Source organism: Salmo trutta, chromosome 3 (genome assembly GCF_901001165.1).
Source record: "Salmo trutta chromosome 3, fSalTru1.1, whole genome shotgun sequence".
NCBI classification, from domain to species: Eukaryota; Metazoa; Chordata; class Actinopteri; order Salmoniformes; family Salmonidae; genus Salmo; species Salmo trutta.
Window position 1 is genome coordinate 59097152 of NC_042959.1, and position 21722 is coordinate 59118873.

At 44.8% G+C, this 21722-nt stretch overlaps 1 protein-coding gene across 2 annotated transcripts; it reads right to left on the reverse strand.

Moving 5' to 3' along the window:
- Positions 1–600: 600 nt before the first annotated feature.
- LOC115181496 (R-spondin-3) lies at positions 601–21350 on the reverse strand. 2 transcript variants are annotated; one of them, XM_029743414.1, is made up of 7 exons: positions 20554–21350; positions 17035–17106; positions 11487–11678; positions 10951–11094; positions 10523–10669; positions 10029–10214; positions 601–1689 (listed from the first exon to the last, which is right to left on the reverse strand). In XM_029743414.1, the coding sequence occupies exons 1-7, from the start codon at positions 20645–20647 to the stop codon at positions 1451–1453; spliced, it is 1074 nt and encodes a 357-aa protein (XP_029599274.1). In that variant the 5' UTR covers positions 20648–21350; the 3' UTR covers positions 601–1450. The 2 variants fall into 2 exon arrangements, with proteins under 2 accessions (XP_029599274.1, XP_029599281.1); XM_029743421.1 differs by lacking the exon at positions 17035–17106 and having other exon boundaries at positions 20554–21349.
- Between the last annotated feature and the right edge of the window lie 372 nt (positions 21351–21722).

Consider the following 21722-nt stretch of genomic DNA (forward strand, 5'->3'; position numbering starts at 1 on the left):
CATGAATAAGGGTAAGTAAGGTTGTGGTGGGTTTGATTCAGCATGTCACTGACAGTTCTTTGACTGTCTATGACCATCTATTTAATGCAATTTATGTGAAGGCCTATATAAACTTACAAACAACTGTGTTTAGGATGGATATATCTTCAAAAGACTTGCAAAAACTAAGCAGCAGTGAATCTGAAATTAGAAAGGCAGGTCCCCGGAGAGTGTTTATTGATTAGTTGACAAATAATAAAGGCGCGATTTCATGCCACCGTGTCCCGATTGTTCTAGCTTCATATGGGAGTAAAGATGTTTGATATGTTTTTTAGATTTGTATCACAAACAATTTTGGGGGGATGAAAGTGGCCAATTCGTCCCTTTTAGACCTATAGATGTCCCCTGTAAGACATCTGGTGTCATTATACTCCTGATAGTGTGCTCTAAAATATGGAGTATGTCTTGATTCTGAAATATATATATTTTTAGGAATTGTCCACTTTTATAATGATTTTCCCCCAAATGGTTTGTGATACAAATTGTAAAATGTGAGAATTGCCAGAACAATCGGAGATACCAAAAATATTGCCCAAAGATAACAAATGAAAAACAGACAAGTACAAACCCATTATAGTTTATTTGACATACAGATGCTTTTGATTTCTGCTCAGGTGGCTTTAGTGAAAGCACAGATCCTGCTTACACAGATAGGCAAACTAGCACTTTGTCCAGGACACTTCTGAACAAACATGATCAATAAGAAGTTGGGAGGAAAACACTGGGGTCCGTCCTCATTCTGTCACAAAATCAATTCAGTCGGTTTGTCTCATATGTTTACTATACATCTGGATGCAGTTACCACATCTGACTGTCTGTCTTTCTGTTAGTGATATCCCATGATAATTTACTCAGCAAAAAAACAACAAACAAAAACATAAAGACATTTAAACAACAACAACAATTCTACATAATGTCACAAATTAAACCTACATTCAAACCAAGACGCAACGTTTGTTTCTAACTGGGCGGGACCCTTTTAAATAACTGATTCAACAAGCATTTACATTGTCCCGACTCCCAATGACAAACACATCATCCCCATACTGTCACATTTTAATGTCTCACTCCTCTCTGTACAGTCCCATCCAATCACAAGAGCAGTTTTGTACATTCCCATCCAATCAACAGCAGTCTTGGGTCTCTCTGGTCTGGTGAAACTAGAGGACAGGACAGGATGGGGGAGGCGGCCTCTCAATGGTGTGTGGTGGAGGGGGGCAGGTAGGTAGGTAGGTATGTAGGGAAGAAGTCCTTAGAGTCTGTAGTGGCCCGATCGAGTGACCCCATCTCTCTTGTGCATATACAGTATATATTTAAATAATACAGGTAGCAGCAGCACCCCTTCAGCAAGGAGTTGAGGGGGCGAGGGGGACAAAGAAGGGGTGGAGTGAGAGGGCTCCTCCAGGCTCCATTACTGTTCAGGACCTCCTCCCTCAGGTGAGACAACAAGGTCTCTGTTTTGGCCTCTCCGGCGTCTTTGCTCTGTCTTGTTCCTGTTCTCAGAGTCCTCCCGGTCACCTGTCTCCCCCCTCTCCCTCTCTCTGTCCTTCTTCCTCTCCCGCCGGCCTTCCCCCTGGCTGTCCTTGTCCCGGCGGTTGTCCCGATTTCTCCTTTCGGCCCGCCGCTCACCCTTCCTCCCCTTGCCTTGCCCTAGAGATGGAAAAAAACACAGAACAGAAAACACTTGTTAGTCAACAGCTCAATCTCTCTTTATAATGATTTCTGTTGTATTTTCAAGTGATCTACATGATTTTACACAGAGAGCTGGTTGAGGGTCATGGCAGGAGGTGTACTTTCAGATGAGGATATACAGAATAAGATGAATATGAAGAGAGAATGGGTATGACGATGATGCCAAATATCTCTTTTGCATACCAATTTATCAGTGTGCTCAAGTCTTGGTTATGTACCTGCTGACTGTCCAGGGAGTAACTCTGTAATATGGCACAGTACAAACATGTTCCCCCTATTCACCACTAGAGGTCAGTCTTGCATCACAGACAGTGGCCACACCCTGTGAGCAAGGTCTAGTTCAGCTGTTGCAATTCTCCGCTGATAGGCTTTGTCAAAAATAGAAAGCCTTTAAATAAACTTCAGTTTATCTGCTCTTTCGCCATCTCATAAACAAATCAATTTCATGGAATGTTGTAGAGTTTACCACTGAAAGCTGAAAAGCACCACATCATTAATATAAAACACCCCCCAGAGAGAGAGAGAGAGAGAGAGAGAGAGAAGACAGATCGACAGATTGAAACTGGCCCTATTCGTGTTGTGCTGTCCATGTGTAAGCAGCAGGATTGCGAAACTGCTGAGGTAGGCACGGAGCCTCTCTCTCCCCCTGGCCCCCCTTCAGCCTGTGACCATTAATCAGCCCAGCCATGCTCTGAGCTCTGCTCCGTCGTAACCAGGCAGAGAAGGGCTCGCAGAGCATGCCAGCCCAACGCTGACCTACACATTCCTGGGGTCCAGCCAGTGCGATATAGGGCCCTACCATCCAACTCTGTTTAGTCTTCCCTGGCTCTGGTCTGCAGGAATTATGAAAGCCCACCAGCCTCAAAGGTGTGACAAAACTGGCACTGGCTTAGGGCTAGCTCTCCCCAGCCGTAATCTGTATCTGAACTATCTGAGCTCAGGGCAGGAGAGGAGGAGAGGCCCCCATACATCCCACAAGGCCAGGCAGATTGTAGCGTCCAGTGTGTGTTTATGGCATGTGTGTGTGTTTGTATGGTGTGTGTGTGTATAGTGCAGTGTGAAAGAGGCATTATTGAAAGGGGTTTGGTGGGTTGCTCTTGCAGAAGAAGTGTAGGGTCCAAACAATGTGCGTGGGTGTAGAAAGGGATAGAGAGAAAGTGAGAGCAAGATAGAGCGAGAGATAACTAGATAGAGACTAGATAGTGAGAGAGCGAGAGAGAGACTGGATCAGAGACACAGAGAGCAAGAGCGTGACAGAGCGAGTGAACGATAGAGAGAAATAATGACAGACAGACAGACAGACAGACAGACAGAGACAGACACACACACACAGAGAGAGGGAAACAGAGAGAGAGACAGGGAGACAGAGACACTCAGAGAGACAGGGAGATAGAGAGACACACCCACCCAGAGAGAGAGAGAGAGAGAGAGAGAGAGAGAGAGAGAGAGAGAGAGAGACAGGGAGACAGAGATACTCAGAGAGACAGTGACATAGAGACAGACACACACACAGAGAGAGAGGGAGACAGATGAGGTCAAATGTTTCAGGTAGCCTACCACAAGCTTCCCACAATAAGTTGGGTGAATTTTGGCCCATTCCTCCTGACAGAGCTGGTGTAACTGTGTCAGGTTTGTAGGCCTCCTTGCTCGCACACGCTTTTCAGTTCTGCCCACAAATTTTCTATAGGATTGAGGTCAGGGCTTAGTGATGGCCACTCCAATACCTCCAAGACCCATTTGGGACCAAACTTTAACTTCCTGACTGATGTCTTGAGATGTTGCTTCAATATATCCACATCATTTTCCTTCTCATGATGCCATCTATTTTGTGAAGTGCACCAGTCCCTCCTGCAGCAAAGCACCCCCACCACATGATGCTGCCACCCATATGCTTCATGGTTGGGATGGTGTTCTTCGGCTTGCAAGCCTCCCCCTTTTTCCTCCATACATAACTATGGTCATTATGGCCAAACAGTTTTATTTTTGTTTCATTAGACCAGAGGACATTTGTCCAAAAAGTATGATCTTTGTCCCCATGTGCAGTTGCAAACCGTAGTCTGGCTTTTTTATGGAGGTTTTGGAGCAGTGGCTTCTTCCTTGCTGAGCGGCCTTTCAGGTTATGTTGACATTGGACTCGTTTTACTGTGGATATAGATACTTTTGTACCCGTTTCCTCCAGCATCTTCACAAGGTCCTTTGCTGTTGTTCTGGGGTTGATTAGCACTTTTCGCACCAAAGTACATTCATCTCTAGGAGACAGAACACGTCTCCTTCCTGAGCGGCATGACGGCTGCGTGGTCCCATGGTGTTTATACTTCAGTACTATTGTTTGAACAGATGAACGTGGTACCTTCAGGTGTTTGTAAATTGCTCCCAAGGATGAACCAGACTTGTGTAAGTCTACAAATTTTTTTCTGAGGTCTTGTCTGATTTCTTTAGATTTTCCCATGATGTCAAGCAAAGAGGCACTGAGTTTGAAGGTAGGCCTTGAAATACATCCACAGGCACACCTCCAATTGACTGAAATGATGTCAATTAGCCTATCAGAAGCCTCTAAAGCCATGACATAATTTTCTGGAATTTTCCAAGCTGTTTAAAGGCACAGTCAACTTAGTGTATGTTAACTTCTGACCCACTGGAATTGTGATAGAGTGATTTATAAGTGAAATAATCTGTCTGTCAACAATTGTTGGAAAAATTACTTGTGTCATGCACAAAGTAGATGTCCTAACCATGTCCTAACCGACTTGCCAAAACTATAGTTTGTTAACAATACATTTGTGGAGTGGTTGAAAACGAGTTTTAATGACTCTAACATAAGTGTATGTAAACTTCCGACCTCAACTGTGTATACACTGCTCAAAAAAATAAAGGGAACACTTAAACAACACAATGTAACTCCAAGTCAATCACACTTCTGTGAAATCAAACTGTCCACTTAGGAAGCAACACTGATTGACAATACATTCACATGCTGTTGTGCAAATGGAATAGACAACAGGTGGAAATTATAGGCAATTAGCAAGACACCCCCAATAAAGGAGTGGTTCTGCAGGTGGGGACCACAGACCACTTCTCAGTTCCTATGCTTCCTGGCTGATGTTTTGGTCACTTTTGAATGCTGGCGGTGCTTTCACTCTAGTGGTAGCATGAGACGGAGTCTACAACCCACACAAGTGGCTCAGGTAGTGCAGCTCATCCAGGATGGCACATCAATGCGAGCTGTGGCAAGAAGGTTTGCTGCGTAGTGTCCAGAGCATGGAGGCGCTACCAGGAGACAGGCCAGTACATCAGGAGACGTGGAGGAGGCCGTAGGAGGGCAACAACCCAGCAGCAGGACCGCTACCTCCGCCTTTGTGCAAGGAGGAGCAGGAGAAGCACTGCCAGAGCCCTGCAAAATGACCTCCAGCAGGCCACAAATGTTAATGTGTCTGCTCAAACGATCAGAAACAGACTCCATGAGGGTGGTATGAGGGCCCGATGTCCACAGGTGGGGGTGTGCTTACAGCCCAACACCGTGCAGGACGTTTGGCATTTGCCAGAGAACACCAAGATTGGCAAATTCGCCACTGGCACCCTGTGCTCTTCACAGATGAAAGCAGGTTCACACTGAGCACGTGACAGACGTGACAGAGTCTGGAGACGCCGTGGAGAACGTTCTGCTGCCTGCAACATCCTCCAGCATGACCGGTTTGGCGGTGGGTCAGTCATGGTGTGGGGTGGCATTTCTTTGGGGGGCCGCACAGCCCTCCATGTGCTCGCCAGAGGTAGCCTGACTGCCATTAGGTACCGAGATGAGATCCTCAGACCCCTTGTGAGACCATATGCTGGTGCAGTTGGCCCTGGGTTCCTCCTAATGCAAGACAATGCTAGACCTCATGTGGCTGGAGTGTGTCAGCAGTTCCTGCAAGAGGAAGGCATTGATGCTATGGACTGGCCTGCCCGTTCCCCAGACCTGAATCCAATTGAGCACATCTGGGACATCATGTCTCGCTCCATCCACCAACGCCACGTTGCACCACAGACTGTCCAGGAGTTGGCGGATGCTTTAGTCCAGGTCTGGGAGGAGATCCCTCAGGAGACCATCCGCCACCTCATCAGGAGCATGCCCAGGCGTTGTAGGGAGGTCATACAGGCACGTGGAGGCCACACACACTACTGAGCCTCATTTTGACTTGTTTTAAGGACATTACATCAAAGTTGGATCAGCCTGTAGTGTGGTTTTCCACTTTAATTTTGAGTGTGACTCCAAATCCAGACCTCCATGGGTTGATAAATTGGATTTCCATTGATTATTTTTGTGTGATTTTGTTGTCAGCACATTCAACTATGTAAAGAAAAAAGTATTTAATAAGATTATTTCTTTCATTCAGATCTAGGATGTGTTGTTTAAGTGTTCCCTTTATTTTTTTGAGCAATATATATATATATATATATATATATATATATATATATATATATATATATATATATATATATATATATATAGAGAGAGAGAGAGAGAGAGACAGGTAGATAGCGAGAGAGGCACACGGAGAGAGACAGGAAGATAGCGAGGGAGACACGGAGAGAGACAGGAAGATAGCGAGGGAGACACACAGAGACAGGAAGATAGCAAGATAGAGAGACAGAGAGAGACAGGGAGAGACAGGAAGATAGAGAGAGACAGAGAGACAGAGAGAGACAGAGAGACAGAGAGAGACAGGGAGAGACAGGAAGATAGAGAGACAGAGAGAGACAGGGAGATAGAGACACACACAGACAGATAATGATAGAGAGAGAATGATAGAGACAGGGAGAGACAGGAAGATAGAGAGAGACAGAGAGACAGAGAGAGACAGGGAGAGACAGGAAGATAGAGAGACAGAGAGAGACAGGGAGATAGAGACACACACAGACAGATAATGATAGAGAGAGAATGATAGAGAGAGAGAATGACAGAAAGAGAAAGAGATGAGCAGCATTCTGAATCTGACTCTGCACCCCATCCCACCCCACCTCTGGCTCTTTCAACACAGGAAGTCCCATCTACACACATTGTTTTGTTTGTCATAACCATTTAAAGATAAGCGGCTTAGTCATAATCTCTGGGTTTCCTAAAACCCAAGGCACAACTTTATCTGGGCTCGTGTTGAGGTGATTACTGGGTATGTTTATCAGAGAAGGCTTTTGTCTGTCTGAACTGTGTCTATGAATTCTATAAACTGTCCAGCAATGCAGTGGACTCGAAGGAGACACTTGAATTAAAACACTCTCAACAGAGATTTAGCACATTCTTACCAGCATGGTCATCACCGCTACACTGCAGTGGATGACAGGCAGTGTTTTTTGGGATGGTTTGTGTGTGTGTGTATGGGGGTGCGGCTATTGTAAAACTAATATTTTGATGAGACGTGTGTCCACGTAAAGTATGATCAGGTTCAGGCATGTGGTTTATATAAACTGTAAAATAGAACTGTGAAAAATGACTGTAAAAGTAATATCAACAGAGCTGGATTATAAGATTACTGTAACTAAGGACAGCTTTCAAAAGTGTTGCAACTTCACAAGAGTTTATGCAAGTGCTTGGCTTTCACGTTGCTTAGCCCTAGCTAGATATCTCAGCTGAACTGATACTTTCATTGAACTGTCATCTGGCATTGATTATTTACAATTTTAACATAGAGTTGGGGTGAAAAGGGGAGAGATAGACAGAGAAAGAAAGAGAGAGAGGTGAGTGTAAGAAAACAGCTGGAATTGTCCCTCGGATCACCCTCCAACACACACTCCTATGCAGTGCATTTACACTGATAACCCTACAGTGCATTGGTTGCGTAAAGTACTGGACATCACGCTGCTCAGTGCTCAGCACTCTTCACTGGAGGGTTAGGGTGCCTGTGTGTGCATGCGGGGAAACAGTTTGGCCCGCTGTCAGAGAGGGGATGTGCAGGAGCATAATTAGTCTAATGATGCAGAGGGGGCAACATCCTCCATGGCAGGCACACTGTCGTCCAGTGGGCTTTTGGCGGGAGCCAGGCTGGGATTAAAGGCTCTGAGCTGTCCCACAGGAGAAATGCCCGGAGCTTTGAAGGCTACGGGACGCCTGTCCCGCTCCCCCTTACTGGGGGACAGGAGGGGGCTACCTTCTAGCTGGGTTAGATAGATAGGGGAACGGTGGTTTGGAGGACAAATTAGCCAACATTGTTAACACAAAGGAGACAGCAGGCAGGTGGGCGAGGACATGTATGTAAACATTTACGACCACCAAGCATGTTGAAGGAGGGGGAGGAGGACACTGTACACGGAAATGACATGACACCTCTGGCTACTGTAGCTCAACAGAGCTTACCAGAGATGAAACGACCAAATCAGAGTTGTGTTAAAGAGGAAGAGTGAAAGTGAGGGTTCTTGCCCCGTGATTCATTCAGTGACATTCCATATTTCTCTATGTACTGGACCTGTTTAAAGTCCAGCTCCTGTTGTCATTTTTGTGGATAAGGAGCGTAAAACCTCCTAGATTCATATTGAGAGTTCCTGCTCTCTGATTCATAAGGAGGGGGAGGACTGGGGGTGACATGGAGGTTACAACGTTCTGTTTAAAAACAGAAAAGACAGATGGAGAGAGCCAAAAGAGAAGAAGTTAGAAAACAACAGCCATTAAGGAGAGCTGGAGGGAGCGGGGAAGAGAGAGAGGCAGGGGGAGAAAAGAGGCAGGGGGAGAAAAGAGGCAGGGGGAGAAAAGAGGCAGGTGAGGAAGGGGGAGAAAAGAGGCAGGTGAGAAAAGAGACAGGTGAGAAAAGAGGCAGGGGGAGAAAAGAAGAGATATAGAAAAAGAGTGAGAGCTCTTTCTAGAGAAAGACGAAACTTGGCTGGAGAAATAACAAATAAACCTGGTCTGGGGATGGGGATGGACAGAGGCCCTTGGGGAGCGATGGAGGGAAGATGGAGGGGTGAAGGGATAGAGGGAGGAGGATGTATCAGTGTCTGAGGGGCTGGTGGGGATTAGTGCGAGCTGGCGGAGGTCGGACCAGTGACCCCGTGGCGTATGCGGAACGTAAACACGGAGCGGAGGGGACGTGCCAGAGCAGATAATTAGCTCTGCTCACTGGATGTTCCAGGAGCCGGCCGGCCGACCCGGGGGAAGCAGCTGGGTAATCACACGCAGGGCAAGGTCGATAACCGTGTGTGTGTGTGTGTGTGTGTGTGTGTGTGTGTGTGTGTGTGTGTGTGTGTGTGTGATAACCAGGCCTCCGTCTGCAGTGTGTAACACGCATCCACCCACCCACCCACCACACCCACAGCTCTGGCCTGCCTCCACCCGCTCAGGCCCGCCAGGCGGATCAACACAGCACCGACTCCACACTAAGCCCCCCACTCCACCACGGGACAGGGGAACAGGAGCCCCATTCAGGAGGAAGGAGGGGTGGTGTGTTTTCTTTGGGTGTGCAAGAGAGAGTATCAGCAAGGTGGAGAAAAAGGGGAGAAAGAGAGAAAGACGACAGACAGGGGGAGGAGCAGAGGCCACATTTCACAGCCTAAATGACAGATTCAACCCAACCAGGACTCTTTACAAATTACCACCTATGGGTTTTAAAGGGACAAGTTGATGTGCGTGTGTATTCAGATCTGTGTGTGTGTTGGCAGCTGCTGTTATTAGTCTAAACTAATGCTGATTCCCCTCGTCGCCTCATGGCTCCCCAAGGGAGGATGTTTGAGGAGTCTGTGTGTTTCTGCTTCACAGTAAACTTTTCTGCTGAATCACTACTGAGGGGTTGTGTTTGTGCTGTAAGTAAGGCTGCCTGGAGGCCCTGGAGGGCTGGGGAGCCGAGGGCCTGGGGGCGCTGGGGCCTGGTGGGCTGGGGAGCCGAGGGCCTGGGGGGCTGGGGCCTGGGGCGCTGGGACCTGGTGGGCTGGGGAGCCGAGGGCCTGGGGGCCTGGGGCGCTGGGGCCTGGTGGGCTGGGGAGCCGAGGGCCTGGGGGGCTCGGGGGCTGATTTCATTAGAAATCATCAGATCAATGTTTACGTGGAAAATCATATGTTTTGACATATTTTATAATCCGTAAAGTCTGGATTCGAAGCGTTGGAGCAACAACACACAGGCATTTCACCATTATCCACTAACCACAATGCATATCCTTAAAGTCAACAATTCAGGTCCCTTAAGGAGAGGAGAGATGTGGCAGATGACAGACCAGTCATTTCAGATTATAGTCTAGAGACAAAGTTGGTTCTGGAACGCTAGCCTACAACTGTACTCACAATGGAGATAGTGACCTGTCACACTAGTGATGATAACTGTATAGTTATTAGTATTTACCTGGACATCGCCTCCTCTTGAGGACACACTCTTTCTTTTCCCAGATGGGGGGACAGGGTTTTCCGTAGGCGGAAGGGAACTGGACAACTTCCCGGGTCCTCGTCTCTTCACCCCATTTAAATCCACAGGTTTTCCCTGACCGGGAGCAGGGGCTCCACTCGCCCCACTCACCCACCGCGCAGTGCACTGCACAAATGATTAAGAAAGAGGGGGAGACACACACTGTATGTTACAAGAGGCAGAGTCCAAAGATATTCACAACCAAAACTCACGTATAGAAGGGCAAAGACACTGTAAAGCATTTGAAGTAAACACCAGTGGAGGCTAGTGCCACTTTAAATCGGAGGTTGGGCTTATCGTTTTGGCTGGATACTAAACACACCATGTGTTTGATGTGTTCCATACCTTTCCATTCCAGCCCAATGAGCCCATCCTCAGATTTCCCCACCAGCCTCCACTGGTAAACACTCTCTCCTCCTTGTTCTGGAGCTCACCTTGAAGGGAACACTCCATGAGTTTGTCGTTTGGTTCAAACTGGTCTGGACAGACGTGGTGACACTTCCCCAGCAGCAGGTACAGGCCTGGTCTGCACCTCGTACATGTGTCATTGATCAGACAGGCATCACAGTCCGCAGGACACTCTGAAACACCAACACATACATAATATTACACCTGCCTTGGAGTCAAATCACATCAACACACACAACAAAGACCTTTACAATTACATTTAACTGCATTCTTCCATTCGAAGAAAACCAAATGCAATACGATACGTTATTTTAACTCCACATTTTACATCATGTGATTGAGACAGAAACAAATATGTAACACTAATACACTACACTGTCCCCTCTATGTAACGTGTCTAACACCAACACCATCAGGACTTGATAATAACGTAAGAGTCTAATATTCTACTCACTGGGAACACATTCCCTTTGTGTGTCGCTGCAGACCAGGCTCTCTGGGCAGCTCTCCTGACACTTGCCCAGGTGGAGATAGTACCCCGCTCGGCACCGCATGCAAAGGTTCTTATTGAAGCAAGAATCACACTCCGGCCTGCACTCTGAAACACCCAGTCAGTCAGTCAACAGCCTGCACGTTTATGTTGCTCTTGAAGTGATTTGTTGAACATGCAGTATGTTAGAATGAGCAGCACGCTAAAACAGGACAATTGGCTGCACATAGATGCACATCTCTTTATGAGATTTTAGTGTACAAAATAATAGAAAATAATGTATTTGGAGTGACTGGCATGCAGTGCTACCAAATAGACTTAATACATACACTAAAACACAGATTAAGCCTAGTCCTGGACTAAAAAGCATGTTCAATGGAGATTCTCAGTTGAAATAGCTTTCAAGTTAAGGACTAGGCTTAATCTGTCTATGTAAACCGTCCCTTAGTGTAAAGTAGAGGTAGACTATAAACATCTTTGGTAATAGCCATGCAACTTACTTGTGCATGTGTTTCTGTCTGGCGAGCGGGTGCCATAGAAACCGCTGGGGCAGGAGGGCAAACACACCCCGATCTGCCTCATCCCATTTCTCTCCAGGAAGATAAAGAGGCGGGGCTTACAGGACAGACAGCCATTGTAATCAGAGCAGGTCAGACAGCCTCCCTGGCACCCTGAGCTCACCCCTGGGATCTCTGCAGGTAAGACGGAGGGAGAGGATGTGGCACAGAAGGACAAAAGTCAGTTTAGACATTTTACTTCGTATGTGTCTCAAATGGCACAACATTGACTTTATAGTGCACTGCAGAAGTAGTGCACTATATAGGGAATAGGTTGCCATTTGGGACGCAACCATACAATCAGTTAGCACAGGGGCTTTCAACCTGTTTTGGATACTGTACCACCCAATCACATTTTGATCTGCCTGAAGTGCCCCACTCCTCCTGTACAGATGATCGTTAGGCATATGGGTCCTTTCCAAGTACCCTGTGTACAGGCCAGGTTGGCAGGTACCCTCATGGGGTACTGCTACCCAAAGATGAGAAGCATTGATTTAGCAAAGACTCTTATCCAGAGTGCCTTATAATAACATAAGTGTATTGAACTAAATTAACTGAGACAACAACATGATCGTTGCAAAAGGCATTGTCTTGTGGCGTCACTCCTATATTACTGAGACAGATGGTGTTAACCAACACTGCAACTCAACACATTACAAGTCAACATATCACAAATCATCTACCCCTCACTCTCTTTCTCTCTCTCTCTCTCTCTCTCTCTCTCTCTCTCTCTCTCTCTCTCTCTCTCTCTCTCTCTCTCTCTCTCTCTCTCTCTCTCTCTCTCTCTCTCTATGCCAATTAAATAAAGAGGGACTACTGCTTACATTTAAACAAATATAGCTCTTCAGACTATATGAACTGTTTGTAGTCTTCTAAATTGTGTGCATGAAGTGTAGAATTGTATTAAAGTAATGACTTCTATCCAACTACCGCAACGAGGATACCAGATAGCCAACAAAGTGTTTGGATGGTGACAAAATGCTACAGATTTACATATTTTTCTGGGAACAGTGACCATAGAAGAAGTCAATAATAGACATGACTGGCAACAAGCAGGCCTGTGGACTCTCTCGGCTGGAAAAATCATCAAATGAGACGTCAAGCATGCAAAGGTTTGCACGCGACGCCAGAAACCGCTCACTTCTTATTCTCGCTCTTTCCGCAGAAAGAGTACAGTTTATTCATTGTACTATGACTAAAAGGACGAAACAATTTGGCAAAATGATCAATATTCAGACAGACGTCCAGCTGACTGTCTGGCCATGACAATGCGAACACGGCCAAATGAGTAAGATGAGTAATCGGCACTGGCACTGACAACTTTGCAACATGTCTCAAATTCATCTTCCTTATGCTCCGTGTCGAAGATAAGCCTATCTGTCGACCCACATGGTTCACAGGGTCGACTGTGTTAGAAACAGGGAAAGGCTGAGCTTTCATTATTTTTACTAGTTACATGTTTTTATTTCACCTTTATTTAACCAGGTAGGCCAGTTGAGGACAAGTTCTCATTTACAACTGCGACCTGGCCAAGATAAAGCAAAGCAGTGCGACAAAAACAACACCGTTACACATGGGATAAACAAACGTACAGTCAATAACACAATATAAAAATCTGTATACAGTGTGTGCAAACGAAGTAAGGAGGTAAGGCAATAAATAGGCCAATAGTTGCGAAGTAATTACAATTTAGCAATGTACACTGGAGTGATATGTGTGTAGATGAGGATGTGCAAGTAGAAATACTGGTGTGCAAAAGAGCAGAAAAACTAAAACAAATATGGGGATGAGGTAGGTAGTTGGTTGGATGGGATATTTACAGATGGGCTGTGTACAGCTGCAGCGATCGGTAAGCTGCTCTGACAGCTGATGCTTAAAGTTAGTGAGGGAAATATAAGTCTCCAACTTCAGTGATTTTTGCAATTCGTTCCAGTCATTGGCAGCAGAGAACTGGAAGGAAAGGTGGCCAAAGGAGGTGTTGGCTTTGGGGATGACCAGTGAAATATACCTGCTGGAGCGCGTGCTACGGGTGGGTGTTGTTATGGTGACCAGTGAGCTGAGATAAGGCGGAGCTTTACCTAGCAAAGACTTATAGATGACCTGGAGCCAGTGGGTTTGGCGACGAATATGTAGCGAGGACCAGCCAACGAGAACATACAGGTCGCAGTGGTGGGTAGTATATGGGGCTTTGGTGACAAAACTGATGGCACTGTGATAGACTGCATCCAATTTGCTGAGTAGAGTGTTGGAATGACATTGCCGAACTCAAGCATCGGTAGGATAGTCAGTTTTACGAGGGTATGTTTGACAGCATGAGTGAAGGAGGCTTTGTTGCGAAATAGGAAGCCGAGTCTAGATTTAACTTTGGATTGGAGATGCTTAATGTGAGTCTGGAAGGAGAGTTAATAGTCTAGCCAGACACCTAGGTATTTATAGTTGTCCACATATTCTAAGTCAGAACTGTCCAGAGTAGTGATGCTAGTCGGGCGGGCGGATGCGGGCAGCGATCGGTTGAAGAGCATGCATTTAGTTTTACTTGCATTTAAGAGCAGATGGAGGCCATGGAAGGAGTGTTGTATGGCATTAAAGCTCGTTTGGAGGTTTGTTAACACAGTGTCCAAAGATGGTGACGTCTGCGTAGTGGTGGATCAAAGAATCACACGCAGCAAGAGCGACATCATTGATATATACAGAGAAAAGAGTCGGCCCGAGAATTTAACCCTGTGGCACCCCCATGTGCCAGAGGTCCAGACAACAGGCCCTCCGATTTGACACACTGAACTCTATCTGAGAAGTAGTTAGTGAACCAGGCGAGGCAGTCATTAGAGAAACCAAGGCTGTTGAGTCTGCCGATAAGAACACAGTGATTGACAGAGTCGAAAGCCTTGGCCAGGTCTATGAAGACGGCTGCATAGTACTGTCTTTTGTCGATGGCGGTTATAACATCGTTTAGGACCTTGAGCGTGGCTGAGGTGCAACCGTGACCAGCTCGGAAACCAGATTGCATAGCGGAGAAGATACAATGGTATTCGAAATCTGTTTATTCACCTGGCTTTCGAAGACTTTAGAAAGGCAGGGCAGGATGGATATAGGTCTGTCACAGTTTGGGTCTAGAGTGTCTCCCCCTTTGGAGAGGGGAATGACCTTGGCCACTTTCCAATCTTTAGGAATCTCAAATGATACGAAAGAGAGGTTGAACAGATTAGTAATAGGGGTTGCAACAATGGCGGCGGATAATTTTAGGAAGAGAGGGTCCAGATTGCCTAGCCCAGCTGATTTGTAGGGATCCAGATTTTGCAGCTCTTTCAGAACATCAGCTGTCTGGATTTGGGTGAAGGAGAAGCAGGGGGTGGGTGCAGGGCCAGGTGCTGCGGGGGGTGCAGGGCTGTTGGCCGGGGTTGGGGTAGCCAGGTGGAACGAATGGCCAGACATAGAGAAATGCTTATTGAAATTCTATATTATCGTTGTAAAAATCTGTGGTGACAGTGTTTCTTAGTCTCAGAGCAGTGGGCAGCTGGGAGGAGGTACTCTTATTCTCCATGGACTTTACAGTGTTCCAGAACTTTTTGGAATTAGTGCTGCAGGATGCAAATTTCTGTTATAATAACATCCAATTTCTCTGTTGGTTGGTGTGGAGGTTGGCCCCTGCTCAAGTTGAAATTATTAACATTTTATGTATGCAAAATGTTTACAGGAAAGTGTTATTATTCAGACTTCTCCAAAATGTTGGTCTCCAGGTTAAAGTCCTGCATACATGTGTCCAGTCTCTACTATAAGGAGGCTATAAAATTCCCAGGGTAGGACAGTGTATTTGAAGGAGGGATAGTGTCATCACAGTATGTGAGAAGACTACAGACAAATGGGGAACTGAGCAGCGCTCCATTACCATAAACTGTCATCTTGGACTGGGCACAAGTGAAACCTCATGTGTCCTGACGGCTGCTGCTGCTGATTTAAGCCATGTGTGACTGGCTTGTAGGGCAGCATGTCAAACGGCTTAACTCTCAACTCTTGTTGAATTACAGAGCTTGACCTCAGAGGACGGAGAAGATGAAGACAGACTGGTTGAGAGGAGAAGAGGTTGGGTATATACCAGGACTACCAGCAGGAGCTGCAAGTGAGTACCTGACTGAGGAAATATATAGCCATTCACACTACTGAGCCAAGCTGAATTGAGCTGTATTGTGCCTGGTTATGCATCTACTGTACCATAGTTGCTGGAACCATGCAGGAAAGGACATGTGAAAAGATCATATCTGAGCCAGCACATTATGGTTTGGTTTGGCACGATGTGAAAAGGATACTAGTGGGTGGCTCTGGATTACTTTAAACCAGGGGTGCTCAAATTTTTGGGGTTGGTGGGACAAAATATAATCTGAGAGGTGGGCCAAACAAATTGACATTATTTATTTAAAAACATTTAAGGTAAACAATACCTTTTTAGAGTCGTGAAACAATATCTTTTTTGAAGGTAATTATAAAATGTCACTTCAAACATTAATCAAATCATAGCCATATAACTTCACCCAAATTCTGCTTACCACCCACTGGGCAAAAACTGGTTGAATCAACATTGTTACCATGTCATTTCAACAACAAAAAATTAAATGTGATGACGTTGAATTAACGTGGAAAACTGATTGCAAAAAGTCATCAACGCAAGTGAATTTTGACTTTATTTTACACACATTTTTACCGAAATTCAACTATGTGGTGATTTTTGTTGTTGTGGTTGATTTCACGTTGAATTCACGTTAGCTGGCAACTCAATGAAATGTAAATCAAAACTAGACGTTGAAATGACTTCTGTGCCCAGTGGGCAGATGTATTAAATGTTTTACCATTGTAGCATAGAAACTGCAACTAAGTTTCTATGTTCATAAGGCTAATGACTTTAATGTGTGCAGGTTTTTGGGGGCCCTAAGCCCTCCACCTCGCAGACAAAACATTTTAGTGGCCCCCCCTCTTGGCGGCGGAGATAAAATATTTGCAGCTTTAAAGTTAATGGCATTTTGCCATGGGGGGGGAAGAGAGAGAAAATGCTACAGTTTTAAAGCAGATTTTCAGCAATTCTACAAATGTTTCCATGGGGCAGAGAGGAAATGTTGCAGTTTTTTTTCAGTGCTACAATGGTAAAAAATGTAATACATCTGCCCACTCAAGAGCTGGGTTAAAGGCCAGAGAATGGCATACATGGTACCTGATGCAATGACAGGGAGCACCTGACTGAGTCAGATATTTTGAGCTCATTTAGTACAGATTGGATTGCTACTGCTAGAGCTAGACACTAGTCTATGGTCAGTTTGTAATGATTTCCCTTGATGGTTAAGGTACGGATTTGGGGAAGGTATGCAGATCCTATATCAGTTCTTAGGGGGAACATCTTAGGGGCAACTTCTGGAATTGTGACACATGGTAAGAGCTAGTCTCAGTATTCACCACTGCAGAGCTACGCAAGGAGCATATCAGTGTGTGCAGTAGGTGTTTTTACCTCCTAGTTGTCTTGCATATCGTGCCGTGGGTGAGTTGTTGGCCTTTTTTCCCTCCTTCACTTCAGGGTTAGCTGCCAGATTGCAATAGATCACAGAGATTGTGTTTGACATATCTTAGCAATCTTTACAACTGCTGTCCATTTGCCCTCATGTGTTCCTGCCAAGGCCCCCTAATTCACAGAACCCTTAACACAGAGGAATTTTGCCTGTCCTTGCCTACAATAGCTCGCACTGACACAACAGGGCAATCCCATGGTAACAGAATTATGCTAATACTCCGATTTCTATCTTTAAAATGAATGCCAAACAAAAACCATTGATTTCAAAGTTTAACAAAGATAGAACTCTATGCATAATGATTTTTTTCAACAATTTACATAGGAATTGTTCAAAATAAACATTTTCTGGAAAAACTGTGCAGATGCAAGTTTTGGTAACAGAATTAAAATCTCAAATTTACATCTGCACAGTTCTTCCAGGAAATGGGTTTTTGTAACATCGTCAGTGAAACTTGTTAAAAGTAGTCCTTGTGGATATGATTTGTTAAACTTTGAAATCAGTGGTGTGAGTCTCAGCGTTATTCTGTTACCATGGAATTGCCCAACATCAATTGAGCGGCTTGCATACCCATAACACAAATGTTCCTGCATGAGGTCTGTACTGTGAGGTCTGTACTGTGAGGTCTGTACTGTGAGGTCTGTACTGTGATGTCTGTACTGTGAGGTCTGTACTGTGAGGGCTGTACTGTGAAGCCTGTACTGTGAGGTTTCAATTGCCTAAACTGCTTGAACCACTTGTAAAGTTAAAATCATTGACCACAAGATGAAAACAACCATGATTATTTTGAGCATCATTTGTAGATATAAACAAAACGGCTAACAGCAGAATGATGAAGACAAACACGCAAGTCATAGGGCACAGACCTAAAAAAAAGAAGTTTGCTTTTCCAAGATGTTTTCTTCATCAAACGCTGTGGTGTTGAACCTCTGCATATATCCCCCTCCTTTTATTTCATTATCTGTCCTTCTTTCCCTTTATTAGGAATCCAATCTGTTCCAATCACACCTAGAGTCTATTTTAAACATGTCTAGACCCGCTAGAAATCATTCTGGCCTCTATTCTAGAACACCTAGAAATCATTCTGGCCTCTATTCTAGAACACCTCGAAATCATTCTGGGCTCTATTCTAGAACACCTAGAAATCATTCTGGACTCTATTCTAGAACACACATAAATCCTTCTGGCATATATTCTAGAACACCTAGAAATCATTCTGGCCTCTATTCTAGAACACCTAGAAATCATTCTGGCCTCTATTCTAGAACACACAGAAATCATTCTGGCATCTATATTCTAGACCACATAGAAATCATTCTGGCCTCTATTCTAGAAATCATTCTGCTATCTTGTGTTTGCCCTCAGGCATTCATATCTCTCATTTGTGGAAACATCAAGGTCAGAAGGAAGTGGACTGTTTTTAGCCAGTTGATTGCATGGTCAGGTCCCTGACTGAGAGCTCATTCACCCTGCTCTCTCTGTCTGACTATCACAGATAGTCATATGTCAGGTCGGTCTCCTTCAATTAGCACCAGCTAAGTAAGCTGCGATGCACGAGGGGAGGCCCACAGTTTGTCTATCTGGAATGCACCCACAAACCAATGTGGACCCACAATTTCTACGCAGGCATGTAGGGTTTAGATAAGAAGACGATATATCATGTTGAAGAAGTGGTTCTTAAGACGTTAAACACGCACCCCAAAACACCACTATTGTTTGTTACTAGCCTACCTTTCCAGATAACAATCCACCTGGCAACAGGTGATGCATGCAATACTCAACCATTCTACTAAGGCAGAAGAGCACATCTGGAAGCACATCTGTAACTTAAATATAGCGCAGAGAGAGAATAATAAAGCAAGCTGATACTACTGACAGGATGCAGGGTGAGACCTGTGGAGTTACTTGACACAGAACATGACATCTATTAGGCTTAAAGAAAGCTGCTGAACGGATACCTTCATGCAGAGTTCTCCAACTCTGGTCCTGGAGAACTACTGGAAGTGCTTGTTCCAGCCCAGCACTAATACACAGGACCGGGGTTGGAGAACCCTGCCATGGTCAATGCTGCTGATACTCTGAACATCTAGGGAGCAAAAAAAAAAGTAAAGTGTCTACTGATTTACCAGAGCTTCTTTGTTGTGTTTTGGATATGATGATAGTTTTGCTTCAGAGCTTTGAAATACTCTGAATTTCTAACTGAAAAATGTTTGTATTCTGAATTGCCTACTAAATATGAACAGTTCCCGCTTCCATTTTTTCAACACCACAAAATATTATCACCACAGAAAGTCACAGTTACGGTCAGCAAAAAAAGAACGCCATTTGAAGATGAAAATGGCCAGGCTTTCATGTATTTTCATATTAGATGCACAATCTTATATTCTACATGTATTACAATCAAGAAGATAACTGTATCAGCATCCTCGAACAGCGGTTAGATGGCACGCGCTGCCACGTGCTCAAAGCTTCTACTCACTGTTGCACGGAGTTTGTCAAGGAAGCACAAGCACTGCAGACATTCCATAACATCAGTGAAATGAAAATATAACACACTTCAGGTGAACTTTGTATGTAATGAATAATTTAGATCAGAAAGTTATAACATACTTTGTCGGCAGACATGCCGCGTAAAAAGTTCTCTGCCACTGGCCGCTAGAGAGCGATGGGAACTAGGGGATACAGCGCACACTGCTGATGGAGCTCTGTGGAATACACTTCTAAGAAAACTATCAGGGAACAGTGACTGGTTGAATTTTATCAGTAAAAAATGACAACCCCGAGGGTCATGTAATGTTGAACGCCAGGCAGTCCAATGATTGACTGCGGTGTGGTTGAGGACGACATGTGCGTAAAATTGGCCGCTGCAGAGAGTAAAGTGCGCCTATTGCTTTTGTAGACACAATATAGTGAGTTCCGCAGACGCACTCAATCTCGCCTAGTGATTAAAATACACGTTTATTCATTTAAATTCCATATTGATCTGATAACAACACATTTTTAGATTGGTCGAGTTTCTTTTGATTATAACTAAATGCGGGCTGTACTTAAGAAACTGTATCATATTATAAATTATAGGCTACCCACCCTATCAACGTTGTTTTGACACATTCATCTATGGGAAGTTTCATATGTTGTAATAGAGATTGCACCACAGGACTATGTTATTACATCTCCACCTCAACCAAAAAGCATTCCACCCCAATTAGGCATATTTCCTAAAGCCATGCTATGATCTTTCATTGTAAATTTCATTGTCAAGTATGAGTTGTTCAAATCATATCGGTTAACCTTGATACAGTACCCATATTGTTTTGTTATTTATATATCTACACGAAAAGATGTATGTCATATGGTATGATAGGCACTACAACACTACAGTAGGGTTGAATGGAACCGACACCAGGAGCATGTGTGTGCGCGCGAGCAACTCACTGCATGCGCGGGCGCTCTTTACTCACGTTTATTTTGCCGATGCCTAGAGGGTTGCTGCTGACAATCAGTGTATTCCATGCAGGTCAAGATCAAAACAAAGGAGATCAGTTGTAATTGCATAGTAACCCGGAGATGGTGACTTGTATAGCCAATGTCAATGTCCTCCAGAAAAGTGCAGCTTTGATTCCACTTTTTTGAGAGGGAATGTGTTGTCTTATTCCTGGAAAGAGCAGAATCCCCTGCTCTGCGAGAGTGATGTCTGATTTACGATGGCCCAATGATACCTGGGCCGTTTAGACAGTAACATCCTTAATAGAATCCTCATGTGTGCCACAAAGCGAGACCAAATCAGGTATCCGTAGTGAGCATATTCCCACAATCAAACCGTTAGATTATCATCCACTGCGGGAAAAAGAAGATACTCAAAGAAAGAAAGTGTAGATCATATAATGGAGGCTGGCATATTGATACAGTTTCAGTTGTCCTCTTCCTGTATCTTCCACTGATACTCTCTCGAAGTTCGCTGCACGTCCAGGTGTGAGGGCTACTTTATTGTGCCCTGCGTGTAGGAGGTCATCGCGTCATCCCCATCATCTAACCGAGTAGACCAAAACTGGGAGCCGCGCGCGTCACTGGCAGCAGCACCTAACTGTAATAAAGTAACACGTTTCGATGAGGTGAGAATGTGTTGGTTCTCTTGATTGTCGCGCACCTCTCGTTGGTCGACAGTTAAAGCAAAAATAATCTGCGCAGTTTCAGCTCTTTTCAGTTTTGCGTGCAATACTCATTCCCCCACTCCAACTCGCTCTCTTATGACTTCAGCCCTCTGCTGACTCAATCGAAAGTTTATTTAGAGGGCAAGCCCCCCACGTCAGATTTCCTTTGCTTTTGACCCCTCGGTTGAGAAGCCTTTTACTTTGCATGGTGTTGATAATGTATCATTGGGAAATTGCGCTGTTTTACGCACGTAGTATTTCTATGAAATTTCAGGTATTCACTGTTTATGGCCAAATAGTCCTTTTAATTTCGATTTTATGATACACTTTTATTATGTTTGATTACTGTTATTTCTCGCTACAGAGAAACACACTTTAAACGTTTTAATTGTTTGTAGATGGCACTAATTGCAATCATCAAGAACACAAAAAAGGAGTGCACTTGTGCCAGAAAGCATTATTGCATGCCGTGCTGTTTA